The sequence below is a fragment of the Lithobates pipiens genome, unplaced genomic scaffold (assembly GCF_037356315.1).
Source record: "Lithobates pipiens isolate NorthernLeopardFrog02 unplaced genomic scaffold, aLitPip1_a1.2 Scaffold_23, whole genome shotgun sequence".
Lineage (NCBI taxonomy): Eukaryota > Metazoa > Chordata > Amphibia > Anura > Ranidae > Lithobates > Lithobates pipiens.
Window position 1 is genome coordinate 232163166 of NW_027507785.1, and position 22539 is coordinate 232185704.

General features: G+C 44.7%; 1 protein-coding gene across 1 annotated transcript in view; it reads right to left on the bottom strand.

Annotated features, from left to right (window-relative positions):
* The window catches only part of BRDT (bromodomain testis associated), a 273701-nt gene that overhangs the window by 21642 nt on the left and 229520 nt on the right, over positions 1–22539 (bottom strand). The window contains exons 17-18 of the mRNA XM_077452924.1: positions 21965–22065; positions 12847–13010 (exon numbers count right to left, since the gene is read on the bottom strand). Coding sequence (XP_077309050.1) covers positions 12847–13010; positions 21965–22065 — 265 coding nt within the window. The remainder of the gene's footprint in view (positions 1–12846; positions 13011–21964; positions 22066–22539) is intronic.

The following is a 22539-nucleotide window of genomic DNA, read 5'->3' on the forward strand; positions in this document are numbered from 1 at the left end:
TTTTTTCCTTCACAAAAAGAACAAGGCAGCTGGCTGGCATCAAATCAAATAAAAAACACCAATCTGGGGGCCCTGGAAGTGATCAGACCCCCCTTTCTCTTACCTGAGGGTCTGAGCTGGCTTAGGAGGAGAGTAGAGTGGAGCTTCTGCCGTTTCCAGTGTCAGAATGGTGAGTGCTCAATACAGCCTCCAGTGGTGACACAGACATGACAACACAATACATGGAAGGAGAGATATCCTTGCAGCAGGGTGTTATCAGTGGAAAAAAAAACAAAAAAACAATCTTCACCCTTCACGGTAGGCTCCGAGACCTTAAAGGAAACCTTCAGTAACTGGGGAACACTCAGGTCGCAATCCTGGACCTGCGACAGCACCCTGTCAGTAAACTTTTATTGGCCTTACTACCAAAAAGCACTGGATCCCAGGGCCCAGCTCTCAAAGCCTTTGCAAGCAAAACCTTGCGTCTTCGGATGACGAGGCCCGGGTACCATTCATTTAGTCCATTACGGAGACATCAGAACGGATCCAGTCAGGATGGCTGGCTCTCACTAGGGATGAGCCGAACACCCCCCTGTTCGGTTCGCACCAGAACCTGCGAACAGAACTAACGCAGGTTTCCGTTACGTCAGAGGGGGCGGGGTCACCCACACGTCACTGGGGAACCCCTGGCTTCCCTCTCCAGCGTCAGAGGGGCGGGGTAAGGTGACGGTGTCCCCGCCCTCCTAATATAAGAAACGTCAGCGCTGGGATCTCTGCAGTGTCTCCGGAGTGGAGACAGAAGAAGGATGTATGGACAGCGCTGGACTGAGAGATCCCCCGTCGCTGGATATGATCATCCATCGCTGGACCCCGGAGACCCGTCGCTGGATAGCAAGAGTGGATTAGCACCGCTGGAATCTTTTTTTAATTTTTTTAATTTTTAATAAAGGAATTTTTCAAAAGTGTGTTTGTCTTATTTAACCATTTTTACACTTTCTTTGTGAAATGGTAGGGGTACTTTTGTACCCCCTTACCATTTCAAACAGGGGGGGGCCGGGATCTAGGGGTCCCATTGTTAAAGGGGGCTTCCAGATTCTGATAAGCCCCCCGCCCGCAGACCCTCACAACCAACGGCCAGGGTTGTGAGGATGAGGCCCTTGTCCTCATCAACATGGGGACAAGGTGCTTTGAGGGGTCACAGACCCCCAAAGCATCCTCCCAATGTTGAGGGTATGTGGCCTGGTACGGTTCAGGAGGGAGGGGGGCCGCTCTCTCGTCCCCCCCCCTTTTCCTGTGGCCTGCCAGGTTGCGTGCTCGGATAAAGGGTCTGATATGGATTTTTAGGGGGACCCTCACGTCAATTTTTTTTAAAATTTGATGCGGGGTTCCCCTTAATATCCATATCAGACCTGAAGGGTCTGGTTATGGATATTTAGGGGGACCCCCACGTCAATTTTTTTTTTAATTTGACACGGGGTTCCCCTTAATATCCATGTCAGACCTGAAGGGCCTGGTAATTGAATTTAGGGGAACCCCCACGCTTTTTTTATTTATTTATTTTTTTTATCAATGAACGAATGAATTGTCGGCTAATGCAGAGAACACTCATTGAGTGTTCTCTGTATTACGGGACCCGACAATAGCCGCAAGTGATTTTAAAAGACTTTTTCCTGCACAAATGACACTTTGTGCAGGGACAGTTCTAAGCACCAGAAACATGCGCCCCTTCACAGGCATACTATAGATACCCCCCAGCTACGAAATTTAAAGGAATATTACACTTTTATTGTTTCACTTTAATCATTATTAAAATCACTGCTCCTGAAAAAACGGCCGTTTTTAAAACTTTTTTTTGCATTGATCCATGTCCCCTGGGGCAGGACCCGGGTCCCCAAACCTTTTTTAGGACAGTAACCTGCATATTACCCTTTAAAATTAGCACTTTAGATTTCTCCCATAGACTTGTATAGGGTGTTCCGGCTTTTCGAATTTGCTGCGAACAGCCCAAATTGTTCACTGTTCGCTGAACAGGCGAACAGGCAATGTTCGAGTAGAACATGAGTTCGACTCCAACTCGAAGCTCATCCCTAGCTCTCACCAAGGATTACTGCCAGTGGAGCTCAGTACAACACATCCTTACACGTGCCCAAAACCTTAGACACTGGCAAAAAAAAACGGAGGACTCCCAGTAATGGGAGGGGTTATATGGGGGAAGTACATGCCTTAAGGGGCATACCAGTGTCCAGCACCTGAGATGCCGATATAACCCACATAGTTATTACTATGGCTCTAGAATAGCAATTAGGTTACTGCAGGTTTGTTTGCGGATGCTTCTCAAATGACTGCATTGGTAACAAGTACACAGTTGCCAGTTGGTTAAGGTAAACAAGTTTGTAATCATTCTCAACAAAAGCCCAAATAAGAGAAGCAGTAAAGACTTATAGTGAAACTTCAACATGAATTAACACCATAGCAGGAGGAAGAATCTGTAATCCGCGAACAAGGTGGTGTCTGATCTCCAGAAGCCTCATTGTCAATAGAGATCATAAACACAGTTACTGAAGCTAAGTAACTTAAGTGAATTTCTACGGTTACAGACCATAGTTTATTTGCTAGGCAGCTTGCTTTAGATATCGGTCAGTCGTGATTTGTATGCCTAACATTGTAATAGTTTTGTATGTACAGCATTTTTGTTTAGTAAAAGCACATTTACACACTGCAGTGGTCTCAGTTTCCTTGCTTATACTGCAAAGTAACCTTGCTTGTTCGACGCTAGCAAAACAATTGGGGGCTCGTGCCACAATCTGCGCTATAATTCAACTGAAGCAGACCTGTTTTTTCTGTGGTGTGTTGTGTAGCTTGTGCTAGGTAAAAATGCTGCGTAAGCTGTTTAGGAATAGCAAGGCTGCAGAGGGTTCTGGTGGCCAGAAGGAAGTGTGCAGCTTACCTATCTGGGCCAGAGAATGAGTGGGAGCCTCTTGCTAAAGAATTTGTTTCTCCCTTGAATATGAGTTGGGGGTGATAAAGTCTCAGATCATTTTGTAGATTTTAGCCTTAAGGGGTTGGATTTAAGAAAAGCAGAGAAGAGGACAGTGTCCACAGTGGATTGGCATTTCCTTCAAGCTATCTATACTGAATCACAAACTAGGGAGAAGGCAGAGGCAGACGTTAAGGTATTTAAAGACAAGCTAGCAGTTGCTTCGAGTGTGGTCGTTCAACTGCTGGTCGGGGTAATGATTTGCAAGAGCGGTGTGCAGCCCTCATGACCAAATCAATTAACGCCTTAAGGAAAAGGAAGGGCCGTAAACCTGTTAGTAAAGTCAGGGTACGTGCCATTGTCACATCAGAAAAAAATGGGATTGTGAGGAAGGGCTCTCCTCAAATGATAGGGAGGATGAGAATGGGATTTTTGTACTCACCATAAAATAAATTTCTTTCGTTCGACGGACACATCGCTTCCTTTGGGTTATATTGCCTCCACAGGAGGCGGACTAGGCAGAACAAAAACACCTGGCTATGCCCATGGGCTGTCCTCAGTCAGTATATAACACCCTCCCTGCTCTAGGTATTCAGTTTAGGATTTTACGGAGAGTACAAAAATTCAATTTTCTCTTTCGTTCGACAGACACATCGCCTCCTTAACCTTGACCTTTGGGATGTCTAAAAGCAGTGCCAAAGAAGGGAGGGGTGGCCAAAATAACCACAGGAGCCCTAACCAAGATGCAGGAGCCTTAACTGGGTCACAGGAGACCCATCTGAAAAAAAAAATATTTGAAGAAAAAACACCCCTCTTTGAACATCAGCCTGATGGCCGAAAGAAGCATCCACAGATGGCAAAATATTTACTTTATAGAATTTAGGGAAGGTATGCACGGATGACCAGGTGGCCTGCCTTGCAAACCTATGATATTGACTCTTGAAGACGGAAGACCCAAGAAGTACTAAGCGCCCTAGAAGAATGCGCCGTGACAGGGAAAGGAGGAACTTGACCCTTAATATAATAGGCCTGAGTCACGGTCTGTCTGATCCATCTGGAGATGGTAGCCGAGGAAGCGGCCAGCTCTTTCCTTGATTCCTGTTTAACAAAAAAAAGTGAGTCTGATCTCCGGAAGGACTCAGTGGCTGCCAGGTACACCAGAATCGCACAAACCACATCCAAGGTATGCAAAGCACATTCCTTGGGACGAGCCGGTTTGGGACACGAGCACTGCAACACAATGTCCTCATTCAAATGGAAGTCAGAGACAACCTTGGGCAGAAATGACGGACAGGGACAAAAGAACCTCTTTATCCTTATTGAGTACTAAGTAGGGACGACAGGAAAAAAGCACCAACTCCGAAACCCTGCCGACTGAGGTAATAGCCACCAAGAATGCCACCTTCTGGGACAACATAGGTAAAGGAATCTCCTGAATATTCTCGAATGGAGGTTTCTGGAGAACCGATAGTAACAAATTTAAATGTTGGCAAGAGAGACCGTACAGGCAGAGCCACATGCCAGACTCCTTGAATGAATGTACGAAGAGTGAGTGGCTAGGGGTCACTGAAAGAAGACTGCTAAGTGAGACACCTTGCCCTTGATAGTATTTAAGGCCAACTTCTGCTCAATGTCCCATTGAAGAAAAGCTTAGATCCTAGCCACAGAAAAGGATCGAGGATGAACGCCAATCGACTCACACCAAGAAATGTATGCTTTCCAAGTACAATGGTATATCTTAGTAGAATTTGACTTCCTTGCCTTCACCATAGTAGGGATTACTGATCCCGACAGACCTCCATCTCTCAGTACCTGGCTTTCAATTGCTAGGCCATTAAAACCAGTTACTGTAAAGCAGGATGGAAGCTCAGCCCTTGGTACAACTGGTCCTCTTTGAGATGTAGCTTCCAAGGCATGTTTATGGCCACCAGAAGACTTTTGCCCTTGGTCATTCACAGGCACCGCAGAAGAGGAAGGTGTTGGCCCTGCAGTGGCAATAGGGTAACTGTGGCATCTACCAGAAAAACCCACAAGATTGCAACAAGCCTCAGTTACTTCCAGTTGCACTGAACCTGCTGAAGGGGCCTGACGTTTGAGAAGAAAAACTACTAACCTGGTCAGCATTCACTCCAGAGTCAGACCCAGGTAACCCAATTTCCTGGACGGAAAGGGGTTGGGTAATTCGGACGTCACCCGAACCTTTACGAAATTATACCTGTACAAGGAGACACAGGGCCCCCCAAAGTGGACAAACTTTGGTAACCTAAAAAGGTTCAATTTGTGGACCCCCTTGATCCTCATGAAGGAGGTCCATGAATCTGGAAACCAGTAAATATGTCCCCCAACCCCAGCAATGGGTGAGGGCAGACCTTCATGCTGAAGGAGTGTTGTCAGTGGATCCAGAGAAGCCTGCTCTAGGCTTACCAGACCAAGATTGCTTGGAACTTCCCGGGGAAGACTTGAATGATCGGTTTCCTTTATCTTTACCCCCGTGACACCCTTAACGAGGTCATCTATGGTAGCCCCAAACAGGCGGTCGCCTTGAAAAGGCAGATCGACGAGAGCTTTCTTAGAGGATTGGTCTGTCAACCAATTCTTGAGCCACAGCACACATCTAATCACCACCGCTGAAACAGAAAGCTTGGATAGCACAGGAGCTGCATCCAAGACTGCATCACAAATATATTGCAGCCCATGGACCAACCGGTCTGCTAAATCAACATAAGCAGCGAGAACCTGCTCACTACCCAGACCCTGGCACAAAAGCTTGGCCCATTTAGTTTGGGTCTGAGACACCAGGGCCTGAGACAGCAGGGCTAAGGCCAGGATGGCTTGTAATTCTGAACAAGCCCTAGTAAACATGCTGCGTGCCACAGCCTCCTATTTCATGTCAACCAGGTCCTTCAAGGACAGGGATTCTTCTACTGGCATCATGGTTGCTTTATTCAACCTGGAAACAGGAGGGTCCACCACTGGTGGGGTAGTCCACTTAAAAAAAAAAAAAAGGTTATTCTTCAAAGGGGTAGCGTAGTGAGAAACATTTGGGGACCACAAAGGGTGACTTTGGTTGTTCCCATTCTTTATAGGTAAACCTATCAAAATAAGGCAGATAAGGAAACATCTTTGGTGTGCAAGGTGACTTATGCATAACAAAGGACACATCCTCCATGTCTAGAGTCTCCCGCACCACAGTAACAAGTGCGCCACCAGCGCTTTTTCACTCACTGCCGAGACCGCGGAGGACTCATCCTCACTATCAGGCGGGTCAGGGGGAGAGACAAACACCCTTGGACGGGCTACATCCCTGGCGGCATCAAGCTCAGAATCAGATGAGATAGACTGAGCAGGGGAAGGCAGGGGATGCTTCCTCCTCCGTCTTTGTCCACTCGCTTCTTCCAACTAGGATACCAATGACTCAAGGACCACCGTCAGCACAGCTATGGGAAACTGGCCTTCCATGGGTCTTTACCATCACTTTGTGCTTTCTTGCATACATTTTTAACAATCTTTACAGCTGATTCAGCTTTGCAATTAGCCTGTGAATGACATGGCGAGGAAGTAACATGTTCAAACTCCCATTCAGTGGCGAATTTTCGGAATTGTAGGCTTGCAAACTGAGGGCCATTGTCGGTATCACTGTATCTGGTTGGCCATGATGTGCAAACGGAGCCTTGCACCTCTTAATTGTAGCTTCAGTGGATAAGTCGGGAAGGTCCATTTCCCAGAAGTGTGAATAATGATCGACTAATAGCAGATATTCCTTGCCTGTGTAGTTGAATAAGTCCATACTGATAATCTGCCACAGACGTGTAGGTATCTCATGTGACATCATGGTTTCTTTTTGTAGTAAATGGGCATATTCATTGCAGGTGGGTCAATTACTGACAAAGTCTTTGATTTCGTCATGCATGTTGGGCCAGTAAAGAGTATCACGAGATTGTCTGTAGCATGCTTCACCACCAATATGGCTGGAGCGTATGCTTAACATCTCTGCTCTCAGTGACTGACACGATGACCCTTGGACCTTTGTACAAGATACCGTTTTGTATGCCGATCTCATCTCTAAAGGACCAGTATTCCCTTATAATTCCAGGTACTGCCTCTTTTTCATCTGGCTACCCACTCAAAACAATAGATTTGTAAAGTTGCATCACTGGTGTGCTGTATGAGTTGATGTAGTCGCTGATTTGTGACATTAAGATAGTCCGCTTGATTGATATCAGCAAAGAAATGTTGTTCCTGTTGTAGCAGACAAATTATACGATGCTCATGTTCACCTCCAGGTGCCACATTATCTGACGTAGCTCTACTCAGGGTTTTGCCAATATACATTTCACATCCTGGCTTGGAGTCACTTTGTATCGTAACAGGCTTTGCGACATCATAGTATTTCAACACTGGAGCAGAGGTGACCAAGCGTTTTATATCCTCTACTGCCTGATCATGCTTGGGAAACCAGTGCCAAACTGCATCTTTGTCCAGAAGTCGCCTTAATGGCTCACACCTCATAAGTGTGGCAGGAATTTTGCTAGGTATGTAACAAAGCCAAAAAAATCTCTGTACTGCTTTGGCATCAGCAGGCTGTGGCATGTCCACAATGGCTTTAATCTTATCTGGGTCAGCTTTTAAGCCTTGTGAAGACAGGATATGTCCATGGAAACAGACTTCTTCTACCTTGAACTGTCATTTCTTTACACTGAGCCTTAGCATCACCTGCCTACAATGATCCAGTAGCACTATTACCTTTTCATCATGGTCATGCTCAGCCTCATCTGCATTACCGCAGCCAACTATAAGAATGTCATCAGCTAGTGGCTCAATTCTGTGAAGACCACCTAATAGTTCATGCTCCTTTCACTAGTATACCTCAGGTGCTACAGAGACTCCAAATGGTAGTTTGAGCCATCTCTTGCTGCCCCAGAGAGTCCAGAACGTGGTCATGTAGCTACTCTTTTCATCCAGTGTGCACTGTAAAAAGGCATCTCTAGCATCGACAAGTGTGAAGATACGTGCTTCAGGTAGTTTGGCCAAAATATTATCGAGTGTTTGCATTAAGTAGTGTGACCATTTCAGGGCCATATTCAGAAGCTTGGGATCAATGCATATTCTGATCTTCTCAGGCTTCCTGAGAACAACCATTTTGCTGATCCAATCTGTAGGCTCTGATACTGAAGTTAGATGTCCTTCAGCTTCATATTTATCTAGTTGAGCTTTAACCTGAGGCTTAAGGGTGATAGGCACGTTGCATTGAGCACATTGTACAGGTTGAATGGTAGACTCAAGTTCAAAATGAACCTCTCCTGGAACAAAGACCATCGGGCCCTCAAACACATCACTGTAGGCGTGAAGAATTTGCTGTTTTGTCAGTGGCCTAGTCAGAGATTGTGCAGGCTGATTATGAACATTATGTAGCTCAGCAGGAATGGTGAACAGCATCGATCCAAGGCGCTCACATGTTGAACCAGATAATATCTGGTTTCGGATCGGTGTCAACAATCTCAAAGTTCAGTTTGTGTATACAATCACGTATGTTGCATTCTGTTTAGAATAGCCCCAATAATTCCATTAGTTCCCCTGAATAAAACTTTAGTTTGGTGCAACTATGCTGAAGGGATGCTCTGGGTGGCAGTTTCATTTTGTCATATACTTATGACATCACACGTTGCACCCGAGTCCAGCTGGCAGGGTTGGATTATATTGTTTAATCTGAGGTTTACAATTTTTTGCCCATTGTGTTTACAGCACCAATGCATTCTGAGGAGTAAAGCATATCAGTGCTAAGCAGGTGTGCATCCTCCAGAACTGAAATTAGCTCAATTGTGTGCAGCTTTCTTGCTTCCATTTTACTGGAGAGACGCACTCTTGCAAAGTGATTTGGTTTACCACATGCAGTACAGATTTTCCCATATGCAGGACACTTTTCTTTCTCTTGTACATGCACACAATACTTGAATGATGCAGGCTTCTTCCCAGGTTAGCTGTGTAGGTTAGCTGTGTAGGTGACCCTTGTGATGAAACTTATGCTGGTGGTTATTGAAGCTTTGCGATTTAGAGGTTGCATTGATATTGTCAATCAGTTTATCCATCTCCATAGCTTTCATAGGTTTGTCAGTAAGTTCTGCAGTGCGACATATGTCAATTGCTGTTTGTAGATCTAAATCATGTTTCCTCAATAGATGGCGGCGTGTGCTTTCACTGGGGATACCCAAAACAATTTTATCATGAATAAGTTAATCTCTCAGAGAGCCATACTCACAGCTTGCAGCTTTTTCTCTTAGCCCTGTGTCAAACCTGTCTATTGATTCACAGTAGCCAAATCTATATCTTTCATATATGACAGTTTCAGAGGGTCTGAAGAAAGCTTCTAATGCATCCAGAATGGTTTTTGTGTCACCCTTTTGTTCCTCTGTGAGGTTCAGATTATGCTTGTAAACATGGAGGCATTCACCGCCCATCACCTACTTCTCAGTGTGGCTGCTTGCACTGCTGCAGGCTTCTCATTTAACCCTGTGGCTAGGGAGTAGTCCTCAAACTCTGTTCTGAAATTGTCCCAGTTACTGCTGACATCTCCACTCGCCCTCATTGCTTCAGGCAGTGGAATGCGGTTAGCTGCCATGATGCTGTTTTCCTTGCTGCAAATACTCAGCATCCAGGACAGGATTGCAATTGTCAGGAGGCACAATCAGTTCCAAGAACACTCACATCAAGGCTAGCAGGCTCTCAGCAGCAAGTATGAAGAAAGAGCATGGATCCAGAAATCTTCTGACATGTTTGATGTGAGATATGTAATGAGACAGCACAAGCCATTACTCTACAGAAGCCATGTTTACTGAATAAACCAGCAGGAACAAGAAACACCATACAGGAAGAAGTACAGAGATAGACCATAGAGTTGCATTTAAAGAAACATATCCATAACACTGGGGTTCCGAGGGACCTGCCACCTCCATGAGGGGACCAGTGAGTGAGATGTGACCCTAAGGCTCCATAGCATAGCATACCCTGTAGTACAAAAGGAATCTTTGGCACCACCAAGGGAAACCCCAATGGCCAGAGTACCTATCAACAGAGAGGGAGATAAACAAGGACCCCCAAAGACTCACCATCGCAGCCGAAAGAGCGCTCCAATTCGGACCCAGCAAACACCAATGGTCGGCATCATTTTCAGCAATCCCGGGAGGAAGAGGAAAAGAGGGGAGGAAGAGGAGATGCCCTGGCATCTCCACGAGGCTCCAGCGTCTCACTAGACTAAGGAAAAATGGCTGCCGTGATGTCATCTGCTATACAAACATGGTCGCCGCCCGGAGACCAACCAAACCAAGGGAAAATGCCTGCCCTGATGACATTGGACCTCCCAAACATGGCTTCCAGCCATTTGACATGCTGAAGCATGCTGCCAGGATCCTGTGTGCCTTCAACATCGCTGCAACACCCTCTGCAAGGGGACTCCCCTCCAAAAAGGTACTGTACGCCACCAGGCAGGGTGAACATTTAAGCGGACACCTCTGCTCTGGAACGCCCAAACTGCACACACAGCAGGTATGCACCTAGGGGTCTCCGCTGCACCCTTTGCACTGGAGACCCCCAGGTGAAGACATCTGGATTTCAAGGCATACCCCTTCTCACCTTTTTATAAAATTCTCTTCTCAAATTGCATTGAACTGCTAAAGGGAGCCATCTTAATGAATATAATACTGTTTATACCGTTTTCAATATTGTGCAGGATTGCTGGCCTGTGAGTTGAGGCAGAAGGGAGAGATCTGACACATAAGATAGTGCCTGGTGTCTACTCTCCGGTCAACCTGTTCACATAAGTCCCTGTATTGAGTTAATATTTGTGTTTATTCACAATTAAAGTGGTTCTGCACCTTTAAAAAAAATATTAAAAGCCAGCAGCTACAAATATTGCAGCTGCTGACTTTTTATAAATTGACACTTACCTGTCCCAGGGTCCAGCGATGTCGGCGGCAGATGATGAGCAATCGCTCGTCTCTCTGCTGCCCCCGCTGCCATCCTCTGTCAGGGAATTGGGAAGTGAAACATTGCGGTTTCACTGCCCAGTTCCCTACTGCGCATGCACGAGTCACGCTGCGTGTCTCTGCTGGTCCCCTCTGTGCCATGGGATTATCCAGGTAACTGCACCCCCTCCCCCCTGAAAGGGGCCGATTGTGGCACCGGAGGGGGGGGGGGGAGGCATCAGATGAGCGGAACTTCCACTTCAGGGTGGAGGACCGCTTTAAGGGAACTTTACACCAATACATTGCTTTTACGAGATAAGCTTGAGATAAAGGGCGGTATATACAGGAATGTTTCTATCATTGGCTAAAGTTGACATATTAGGGCTGTGGAAATTAAAGATTCATTCCTCGATGAATCAATTCATTTTTTGATTGATCAAAATTCTTTTGATCGGTACTCACCTCTTCGCTGGCTTTCGGGTCTTCGGGGAGTTTCGTCACTGGACTCCTCCCCCTTCCCCAAGTGCCTCTGTCTGCTAACGAAGGGAAGGGGGGAGGAGTCCGGTGACATCAAAGTTCTGATTGAACGTAATGTGTACGGGGAGGAGCTACGCATGACATCACCCGCTGCTGCCCTACGGAACTAACACGATCGCCGGCTTTACATGCTGTGTTTTTATCATCTTTATGCGAGTAGTTTGTGTTTGAACACAAAAATTAAATCTTATACTTAAGCGGTGAGCACTTCGATCTTTGCTTTCTACCCATGACCTGGCATCCTTGCTGAGATCTAAGGAGACGTGAGAGAAGTTTATGGTCCGTGTTAACCCTTTTGATACCCTCTTGCATGACAACCTGTTTGCACAGGGGTCCATGCCATAAGGTGAGAGTGATTAGACCAGAGGTGGAGGGATTGTCACGCTACTGTGGGAAAAAAAAGTTACTTACGTCAGTGCTACAGTTTGAATCTAAAATGTATTTGTGTGAACTGTGAAGTTAAGTCATGGATTGTGTAAACTAACTAGTGTTGGGTGATTCTATATAGTGTATACCACATTTACCACTGACTGATGCAAAGTTGCAATGCAAGGAGATTAGCTAAAAGTAGTTGGATCTGTATGTGCATTATAATTAATCTAAATTAGTCGATCGATTAAAAAAAAAAACGATGAATCGAACAAGAAAATTTTAATCAGTAACAGCCCTAATACATATGTATCTTGTGTTTTGATACTACAATAAACACATTTGGACTGTTTCTTTAATATTGTGCGCGTCTATTTACTACCACAGCTGGTGACATGATGGAACCCAGGGTGTCCGAGGTAAAGGAGGATCTGCAGAGTCAAGGTAATTAGTGGGGTACAGAGTCTATTAGCAGCCTTTATGGGGGCACTGCTACAGTAGAACTAGAAATCAAAATTAAAGTACGCTATCTGAACTTTAATCTTTCCTTATACACAAATACCATATCTGCTTTATATCCCGCACAGCTTTCATAGTGAAGGGGAATGGGTATGCAAAAACTCTTATTGGTCTATTTAAATATGCTAGCAATAGTTTAAAGGTAATACAGTACATAATGGTTTAAAAGAAATGGTCTCAGGTGAATCGAAAAATATTTTCACCAGGACCAAGAATCTCAAAGCCTCAGGATTTGCCTATAACCCATAAGTAGCGGGAAACCCAACCTCACCTCTCCTTAAGGCCCTTCAAAAACAAAATCAGCAGGAAAATACACATCTTTCCTAACAACCTCTTTTGCAGCACTTTATTCTAGATTTCTTGCTTACTCAGCCAAAAACATTACCTTTCCTTAATTTATGAGGAGTGTACATAACATGGAACTGGATTTGGAACTCGTTTAGGCTGTCATACAGAAACCTTTAGATATACTTTAAAGTCTTCCCCCTGAAAACATGGTATACTTGCGTTTTCTTTGATTCCAAAGCTTTAAGTGCTTTTTCCCTCTCTTCTTTGGCTATTGCAGCCTTCCTAAATTGCTGGAAGCTGTCACTTGAAGATTTGATGGTCACAGGAATCGGGTTTAGTGCTTTGGAAAAACTGGCCCAACTGCCGTTGGCAGCCTTACAGATCTAGAGTAAATAAGCAGTGGTAAGTGAGTAAAATATGTCAAGGTTTGTTTTTTGTTGTTTTGTTTTTTACAGTGCTTACCATCCCATAGCTACAGTATGTACCACTACTCACATCAGATGAATTGTCCATTTGCTGGGTTTGCAATAGCCAACCTCTCCATCATATCCTAAGGAGAAATAGTGTTTTATGAACTATCTGGGCCTGACAGGCCATGAACACTGAACAAGACTAACAGCTCTGTAGTAAGTAGTGGGGCCAGTTACTTCATCACATCCTATGGAGAAATATACCCGAGTCGCCTGAGCCAGAGCAGGCCATGACAATCAAAGAACACCAGCTCTCTTGTAGTAAGTAGTATGGCAGATCCATAGCATGGGGACAGTGAGATTGGGCAGTCAGTCCCAACTTGTTTTAAAAGTTAGAGCTGTACGTTAAAGTAGATCTCAGAACAGCACCAAAGCTCTGCTGAATTAGTAGAAAAAAATATATATATACTAAACACAGGGGGAAAATAAAGTAGGTACTAGACAGATTGCATATTTATATAAAATAGTACTTATTTTATTTACAACAAAAAACCAAACTCAAAACGGTAGAAAGAATTTGTCAAACTGGATGCCATCTATGATCAGGACCAGCAGCAATTCTTTCATCCACTTTGACCATGTAGTACAATGTTGGTTTAGCATAAAACACTGAGAATAATAACGTGGATACATTTGGTCTTGTTACATGGCAGCAAGTTCAAGTGACTCACTAAATATTTCCACGGTCTCTCCTAATCAAAGTAGTAAAGGGCAAAGCAGACCCCAGGTACAGATAGCGTCTCCGCTCTGGAGGTTCCTGGGGGGATTACTGAATGATTAGTTACCGCTGCATGTTTAAACACTACAGTGGACTTTACAGGCATCTGATGGGTTGATGCACAAGTGCGCCTGCTGAATTTGAAAGCATATTTTTCAGTCTTTTGGAACAAGTCTAATCTCCCAATGAATGTGGACTGTTAAGGGTAAGAGAGGCTTTCCTTGCCTCCTCCTGGATTATCCAGGATTTTTCAAGTTTTGCACTTTTCATCCCCCTCTCTCCCCCGGGTGACGTATATCAACGCACGTTATCAGCCCATCCTCTGGCTATTGGTATCATTGAGAGTCCACCTCCTGTTATAAATGGTGATTTACTTCTGATCATCCGGGAGATTTCCATGTGTAGACAAACGGTTATCTGTGAGTGAGACCTGTTTTCTTTCAACCAAAAGCCTGTGTGTCCTGAAGAAGCAATAGCGAAACATGTTGATGCACAGGGGCTCACTAGCATCTATTCGGTGTCAATTTTTTGTCAATATGTATTTGTATGCTTTTAACTCTTTTCTATATATGACCTGTCTGTTGTAATCTTGTTAATAAAATATTTGTTTTATTATACTTTTGTCCATTGCCTGAAAAGTCCAAAACGAGGGCCCCTGACCCTTTAATTCTCTCCCCTTTTGGAGTTATCCAATGTGTCCATGCACACATAGGCGGTTATCAGCGTTTTTTGGTAGGGGCATTTTCAGGCTGGACCCCCCCAGAACTACTGCAGGGTTTTTCAGCTATAAAAAAAACGCAACAATAATGAAAAACACTGTAACTGGAAATTTCTTATGGACATTTCCCAATGTCCTTTGCTAATCTGCCTCATTGTCTCAGCTGGGTAGATCTCCATTTTGAGCTGATATATAGAGTGAAGACATCATGGCTAGTGATGCATCTCAAACAGACCATCTCAGCTGTCCAAGCACATGAACAACTGTGAGATCATGTCCACAAGAGAAATATTTGGACAGAGAATGCATTGTGGGAAAGTGGGAGTTAAAAATAGCAGTGGTGTTTTCTTGCTAAAAAATGCGAACACGGCAAAATGCTAGCAAAAAAAAAAAAAAAAAAAGCAGCAAAATGTAGCAAAACTTGCATTTTTAACACAACAATACCATTGCTGTTTTTATACCATCCAGTGTGCATGAGGCCTAAAGCAATTTAGAGCTATCTTAAAGCCTAGAGCAGCAAAGGACACTAGGCACATAGAAACTAAAGCTCAGCTGCCTTGAGGATAAAATCCCTCCTCCAACCTCACCTTCCAAGTTGTAGCAAGCAGAAGAAACAATAGCATATATATGAGGAGAGGGAGTTGAGTCCCTCAATTGACTTCAGAAAAAAGGCGAGGAGTACAAAAATTCCATTTACTCTATCATCCGTTGAGAGGCCCAGCTAGATAAGAAGCCAAGAAAAAAAAGCCAAAATCAGTCCAAAGTGAGTAGACACATCAAATCAAACAAATGCAAACAAGCGTGAAATCAGAAGCAAAATGAAAAGCAGAATTCTGAGCCTTGATCTTGTCAAGTAGACAGAGTAAAAAGCTATTCTCCTAAGGACACGAAGCATAACTAAGCAAGTGGGAGGTAGGCGGCGAGTGGGGGGGTTATAGACTCAAAGGAGCTGGCTTTCAGTTTTCTATGTGCCTGGTGTCACATTATCCTGTATATCCAGTATACCCTAGGTTGCTTATCAAATTATGTCCCTCAACAATGGACAAGAGAGAAACAGTCTGGCTGGAGTTTGGCTTACTACATGGCTTATTTTAAAAATATCAAGGTTTATGTCAATATAGAATACACCAGGTTGATGAAATAGGATTTTTTGTCACACTTACCTGTAAAATCCTTTTCTTGGAGTACATCAGGGGACACAGAGTTAGCGAATATTCATTACCTACTGGGTTATATGACATCTCTAGGTGAATGGACACTGGTAGACAGTCTTAGACAGGAAGTGATCCCCTATATAACCCCCCCCCAATACAAGAAGTCAATTTTGTAGCAAGCACTGAATCCTCAAAAAAAGGGGATGGACCTCTGTGTCCCATGATGTACTCAAAGAAAATGGATTTTACAGGGAAGCATGACGAAAAAAAATATTTTCTTCATCATACATCACGGCACACACTGTTCAGTTGTCCATGGCCGTAGGGGCTCTTCATCATGAGATAATCAAATTCCAAGTTATTTCCTCACCCTCACCCTCTGGTTATTGGTTATCCTTTGTTACAGAGGCACAACCCCTTTTGATTGGCTAAAGTTTCCTCCTGGTCACCACAATGCAGCAAGACATGTTTCCAGAATGTGGCCAAGGTCATGTGCACAAATGGAAAACTGCGTTTAATAACAGAACAGCCCATTATGAGTACCTTGTAATGCCAGTTGGCCTTTGCAAGGCTCCAGCAGTTTTTCAGGAATTTATCAACGACGTCCTCCAAGATTTATCACAGCTATGCGTGGTGATTTATATCTTGAAGATATCTCAATTTTTTCCAAGTCCCTAGAGAGCCACCACACAGATGTCTGTCGTTTGCTTCAGAAGCTGAGAGAGAACAATCTCTATTGTAAATCGGAGAAGTGCGAGTTCCATCGTGAACAGGTTAAATTCCTGGGTTGTGTCATTTCCACGGCCGGTTTTTTGATAGACCCAGAGAAACTTTCAGCAGTCCTACAGTGGCCCCGAAACTCGTGGGTAAAAGTCCTCTACAAAGTTTTCTTGGCTTTGCCAATTATTGTCAAAAGTTTATTCGTAACTTCTCATCTCTGGTCAAGCCCCTGATTGATATGACCAGAAAGGATGGTAAACCACAGAGTTGGTCTCCGGAGTCCATCTGGAGTCTCAAGGCTGCCTTTGTTTCTGCTCCTGTGTTGGCACATCATGATCCTACATTATCCTTTATCCTTGAGGTTGATGCTTCTGAAACTGGACTTGGCGCCCTTTTGTCTCAACGTCCTACCTCCTTGTGGCTACTTTTACAAGAAATTGTCACCTGCGGAATGCCCTTAAAGAATGGAGGCATCTCCTCGAAGGTACCCCTGTGCTGGTTCTCATTCTTATTGACCATAAGAATTTTACATTGTCAGAGGCTAAACACCTCTCTCCCAGAAGGGTGCAATGGGCTCTTTTCTTGTCAAGTTTCAATTACATTCTTACCCAATACTAAGAATGTAAGGGCTGACTATTTGTCGCAATAATTTTCCTCCAATTCCAAGATTGAATCTCTTCCTGTGATTCCTCCCGATCATATTCTGGCTACGGCTCACACCAGTCTCACTTCTCCTTTGGGTGACAAAATTCTTGCCGTTCAGGTCCATGCTCCTCCTGAGAAACCTTGTGACTGCTGCTTTGTCCCTGAGAGTCTCCATACTGCCGTGCTCCAGACTTACCATTCTCCTTACCATTCTGGTGGCCATCCTGGAAAAAAAAAAAATCAACTCTTTTGGGCCATTTCCCAACAATTCTGGTGGCCTAGTTTACATGCTGATGTAGCCACCTGTGTAGCTGCTTGTTCCATGTGTGCTCACAGTAAAACACCACAACACCTTCCAGTGGGCCTGCTACAACCCATACCCAATGGAGAGAGGCCTTGGACCCATCTGTCCATGGATTTCATTGTTGAGTTACCCAACTCTCAGGGTAACACAGTTATCCTTATGGTAGTTGACCGGTTCTCGAAGAGGTCTCATTGTATTCCACTTAATAAGTTGCCCACATCTAAGGAACTGCCTTCCATTTTTACTGGGGAGATCTTTCGCTTACACAGGCTACCCAAGGTGATAGTCTTGGACAGGGGTAGTCAGTTTGTGTTGCGGTCCTGGCGATCCTTTTATCCACAGTTGGGAATTCAGCTTTCTTTCTCCTCTGCATATCACGCGCAGTCTAATTGGGCCGCAGAATGAGCCAACCAGTCCTTGGAGCAGTTCCTACATTGCTATATGTCTGACCATCATAACAACTGGTCAGACCTCTTACCAGCGGCGTAACTAGAACCTTCAGGGCCCCGATGCAAGAAACCATGAAGGGCCCCCCTTAAACCCCAGCCAGGGCCCTTCCCTCTGAGTCTGGCGGTGGAACTCCAGGGCGTGGTCACAGGTATGGCCTTTGTCAGCCCTGTAGTTCCACCACTGGTATCAGTAGTTTTTATTTAATTTATTTTTTTACATTTTTAGGTGCCCCATTGGGGGACTGTCCGTAGGCAGGATGGGGTCCCCGACCCCAGAAGAGATGAGGTTCTTTTCTCCAGGGCAGATGAAGTGGAGGGGGGCTTGCAGACAAGCCTGCAGTGTCCTCCGGGGGGCTCTCATAGGGCTGCACTGCATCTGTGTGCCTAAAGTTTATTTACCTGGGAGAAGTATGCAGTGCAGTGTGGGCCGGACTCGGGGGGGGGGGGGGGGGGCGGGACTCTGGCTGGGGAGAACAGACATCGGACTGAGCGAAATGCATGGAGCAGGAGAGGGGTACTCTGAGGAGCCGGCCGAGGACACAGGTCATGCGGGGAATGCACAACTAAAGAGCAGCCAATGCGATAGTCGAGCATGGAGCTCTGCTAGTCACCCTCCACCTCCAGCCACCCGTGTGCATGGTGCACTGGTACCCCTAGCTGCCTATGCTGCTGCTGGCCATATGTAGAGGGGGCTGCATGGGCCCCCTGCATCATAGGGCCCAGTTGCGGTCGCGACTGCTGCATCCCCTATAGTTACGCCCCTGCCTCTTACCTTGGCGGAGTTTGCTCACAATAGTTCCTTGAATTCGGCTTCTCGATTGTCTCAGTTTATGGTAAACTATGGTTGCCAACCTTCCATGTTGCCCGACTCATTTGTGCCGCAGAGCATCCCTGCGTTAGAGGAGCGTCTTCGTTCCACTTTGGCACAAGTCTAGGAGGCTTTGTGACATGCCAATGATAGGTATAGACTCCATGCTGACCACAAACACCTGCCTGCACCTTCCTACCAGGTTGGGGACCGGGTCTGGCTGTCATCTTGCAACCTCTGACTCAGTGTTCCCTCACTGAAGTTGAGAAAGACAAGGACAGGGGCGCTTCTGAATAAATAGTATACACTTTAATTAAAAAAAGCAATATGAACTCACTAGTATAGTAGAGTCCTGCTGGGACATCAGATATCCAGGAGAAGGTATGAAGACGGTGAGCTGTCAAAGCCTGGGAGCTCAGCGCTGCTGTTCCTTGTATGTCCTCGCTGATCGCCAATTGCAAGATGGAGAACAGGCCTGTGGTGTCAGATCTCTTTCAGAGAGAGGCACGTGGTGGCATGGTGCGGCGTGAGGCTGTGACGTCACTAACATGCAATGCGTTTGAGCTTTCATGCTACGAGTGGCAAGAGCCCAAACTTCACCCATCACAGTGGATTCCCGTCACTTGAGGACCTTAAAGGACTGGGTGCCCTTTCAGGTTTTAGGGTTCACACCCTTGGACCTGTACAGCACCCTGCAGGCAAGCTTTAGCTCTGTGGTATCCAGGATTCCACTACAAAGGGGTCCAGCGGCTGAAGGCCGCATTACAGGCAAAAGCTCGCTGGATCCTTGCGTCTCTTTTGCGAGGCTCAGGTATCATTTATTCAAGCATATAATGCTGTTTCAAATGGATCCGATCGGTGAATCCCTTGATTAATTTAAAAAACTTTTTTGGGACTAAAGACCTGGAGCTCAGAGAGCTCAACAAACGTGCCCATCCACCTTGCAGACACAAACTGAAGTACTTCATGTATGAGAGGGGTTATATAGGGGATCACTTCCTGTCTAAGACTTTGTCGTCTACCAGTGTCCATTCACCTAGAGATGGCGTATAACCCAGTAGGTAATCAATATTAGCTTATGTCCCGTGATGTATGATAAATTATGTTTTTTATAAAATGTGAGATAAAAGGTTATTCCCCTTTTATAAATGCATGATAAAAAAGGCAAAGGAGATGTGAGTGACATTTGGACGCAGCTGGATTATTTATCTTGTTCAGATTCAAAAGTCCAAAACAAAATTGGATTGCTAAAATAGACATCTATTATACATTTTCATCATGTCATGAATTGGCCTGATATTTTGAAATTATCCTCCCGAGTGAATGTCCTCATGCAAGATATATTTAAAAACAATACTAATAAAAACTTTTTATTAGTATTGTTTTTAAATATATCTTCTCTCTCTCTCTTGTACTGTGTTTGAGCGCAGATCTGTGTTCCGGTGTCACGTTTGATACGTGCTTCTCCTGGCACTTGTCTGGCGCACAACTCTGTTTTCTATTGGCTTAATATTAGTGTGTTGGTTTAAAAGCGGCCGTCCGACGTCATTCCGTCACCGCTGATGAAGTCCCGCCTACTTTTTGGGACGCAACGCGTACGGACCACGTGACTCGCGCCGTGACGTCATCCGCAAGCTGACACACTGATCCACGCATGGTATTCTTTGCCTAGCACTCAGCACTGGAGATCAGTGCACACAAATGTGAGTGTAATTTTTTCTTTTACTTGCTTTTAATAAATTGGTACCAACGGAGAGCACTAGATTTGCTTGTTCTTTTTTCATATGTTATCACATTGATCTGATGATACGGAGGAGAACCTTACCTGGGAGTACTTCCGTCTGGTCTGCTGCAAACTTATGATCTACCCTTGATGGGAACATGTGTTTTTGACCTGTCTGATATATCAGGGGTCCACTAGTTGAGGTGAGAGTCCAACTTGTTCAATGGTGAAGGGATCACATCGTCACTTGATATATTGATTGAAGACACACTGCACAAGCGGATTCTTCTTGATTACTGCATATATCATTTTTCACTATATGGACTTTGTATTGATTATTTATTATTTATTTGCGCTGTACTGTCACTTTTTGATTTTGTAATGTGGGATTTGGTAATTTGACCTATAGTATTCTAGCTGCATTGTTTTTCACTATTTTATTTATTTCTTTACTATTGTATTTAGCGCTGGTTGATTTTTTATTTTATATCTATACATACAAAGGGAAAGATTAAAAGTAGCCTTTTTCAACCAGGGTGCCTTGAGGTTCCTTCAGGGGTGCCATGACAAAATGTCCAAAAATTGCCCAAAAACTGTATATAAGCCAGCAGGTGGGATCAAGCCTGCCTTTAAGTTACACAAAGCCAAAAGTTTTCATTGTATACCATTACAACCTTTCAGTTGCCGGCATCCTAACAACCAATGATGTGATTGGTTGATGGGGAGGACGTCAGGCACCTGCACAACATCCTTGTTTGCTATTCCCCTGCCCTTCTCTGTCAACACTGGGGTCACATCGGCTGAGTATGGCAGAGAAATTGAGGGAAAAGTGAAACATTGGACTACTAGACAGTACCAGTGTGCAATGATGTATTTGCTTGGGAAGACTAAAGCTGGCCATACACCTATAGATTATCTGCAGATTTTCTATGGTTAGATGGAAAAAGTGCAACAGGTTTCTCCATGTTCGCTAAACTGTGTGGATGGAGGAATCTCCCACTTTTTCCATCTAACCATAGAAAATCTGCAGATAATCTATAGGTGTATGGCCAGCTTAAGGCTACATTCACACTGAGGCGCTATAACGATAAAAATAGAACCTGCAAAACGCCTTGAAAGAGCCTCTCCTCTCACTCCAATGTGAAAGCCTGAGTGCTTTCACACTGGAGCGGGGCGCTGGCAGGACTGAAAAAAAAGTACTGCAAGCCACATCTTTTCAGCACTGTAGGAGCGGTGTATACACCGCTCCTAAAGCACCCCTGCCCACTGAAGTCAATGGGCAGCGCTGCCGAACCGCAAAAGCTTTTAACCCTTTTTCAGTCGCTAGCGGGGGTTTAAAGCACCCCGCTAGCGGCCGAAAACCTCTGCAAAAATGACGGTAAAGCGCCGCTAAAAATAATGGTGCTTTACCGCCGACGCCCTCAACGCCCCAGTGTGAAAGTAGCCTAAATAATTTGTAACATCGAGTGCCCTACGTGTGTGGATGTTGCTTCATTATGTAAAATGATTAGTTCAATTTTTGACACTTTAGAATGGGATGCCTCGAGATGTGCAGGATTTTAAAAGGGTGCCTTGACTGAAAAAAGTTTGAGAAACACTGGACTAGAGGACTGATGTTAAGAAAATACCTTTGTTGGAGTTTTAGCATCATCTCCCACAGTGGATGGATTGTTGCATGATGTAGGAATCTGCTCCATGTCAAGTTTTTGGATCTCATTTGGTACAACACCTACATAGTTAGGGAAAAAAACAAACATGCAACTTGGCCTTTGAATTCAAAAAGGTAAGTACACCCTTCTGTAACTAAATGTTTATAATTGTTCCTAATTGGTTTCAATCACAAGAAAGATCAACAATACAAATTTATTGTTAATGGCAACTCGTAAATTTTTTTGTTAAATGAAAACAGTCAGTCACACAAGCAGCGGCATTCAAATCCACCCACTTCCATATGCTGTGCAAAGTGGACCTGATGGGCAACTAGACTCTCAGGTCCCCATTCAGCTCCACCCACCCAGTGACAAAGCAATGCCCATATCTGGTTAATGACATCACTTGTATCCCAATTTACATTAGCTAAATGGGGCTGGGGATACAGCACTGTGCAGGAAATAGACAGATTTATGGCAGCTTCTCAGCATAGGCAAGGCCACTCTTGAGTACTACCTTTTTTCTGTACGTCCGCTCAGAGTTGGCCTTAAAT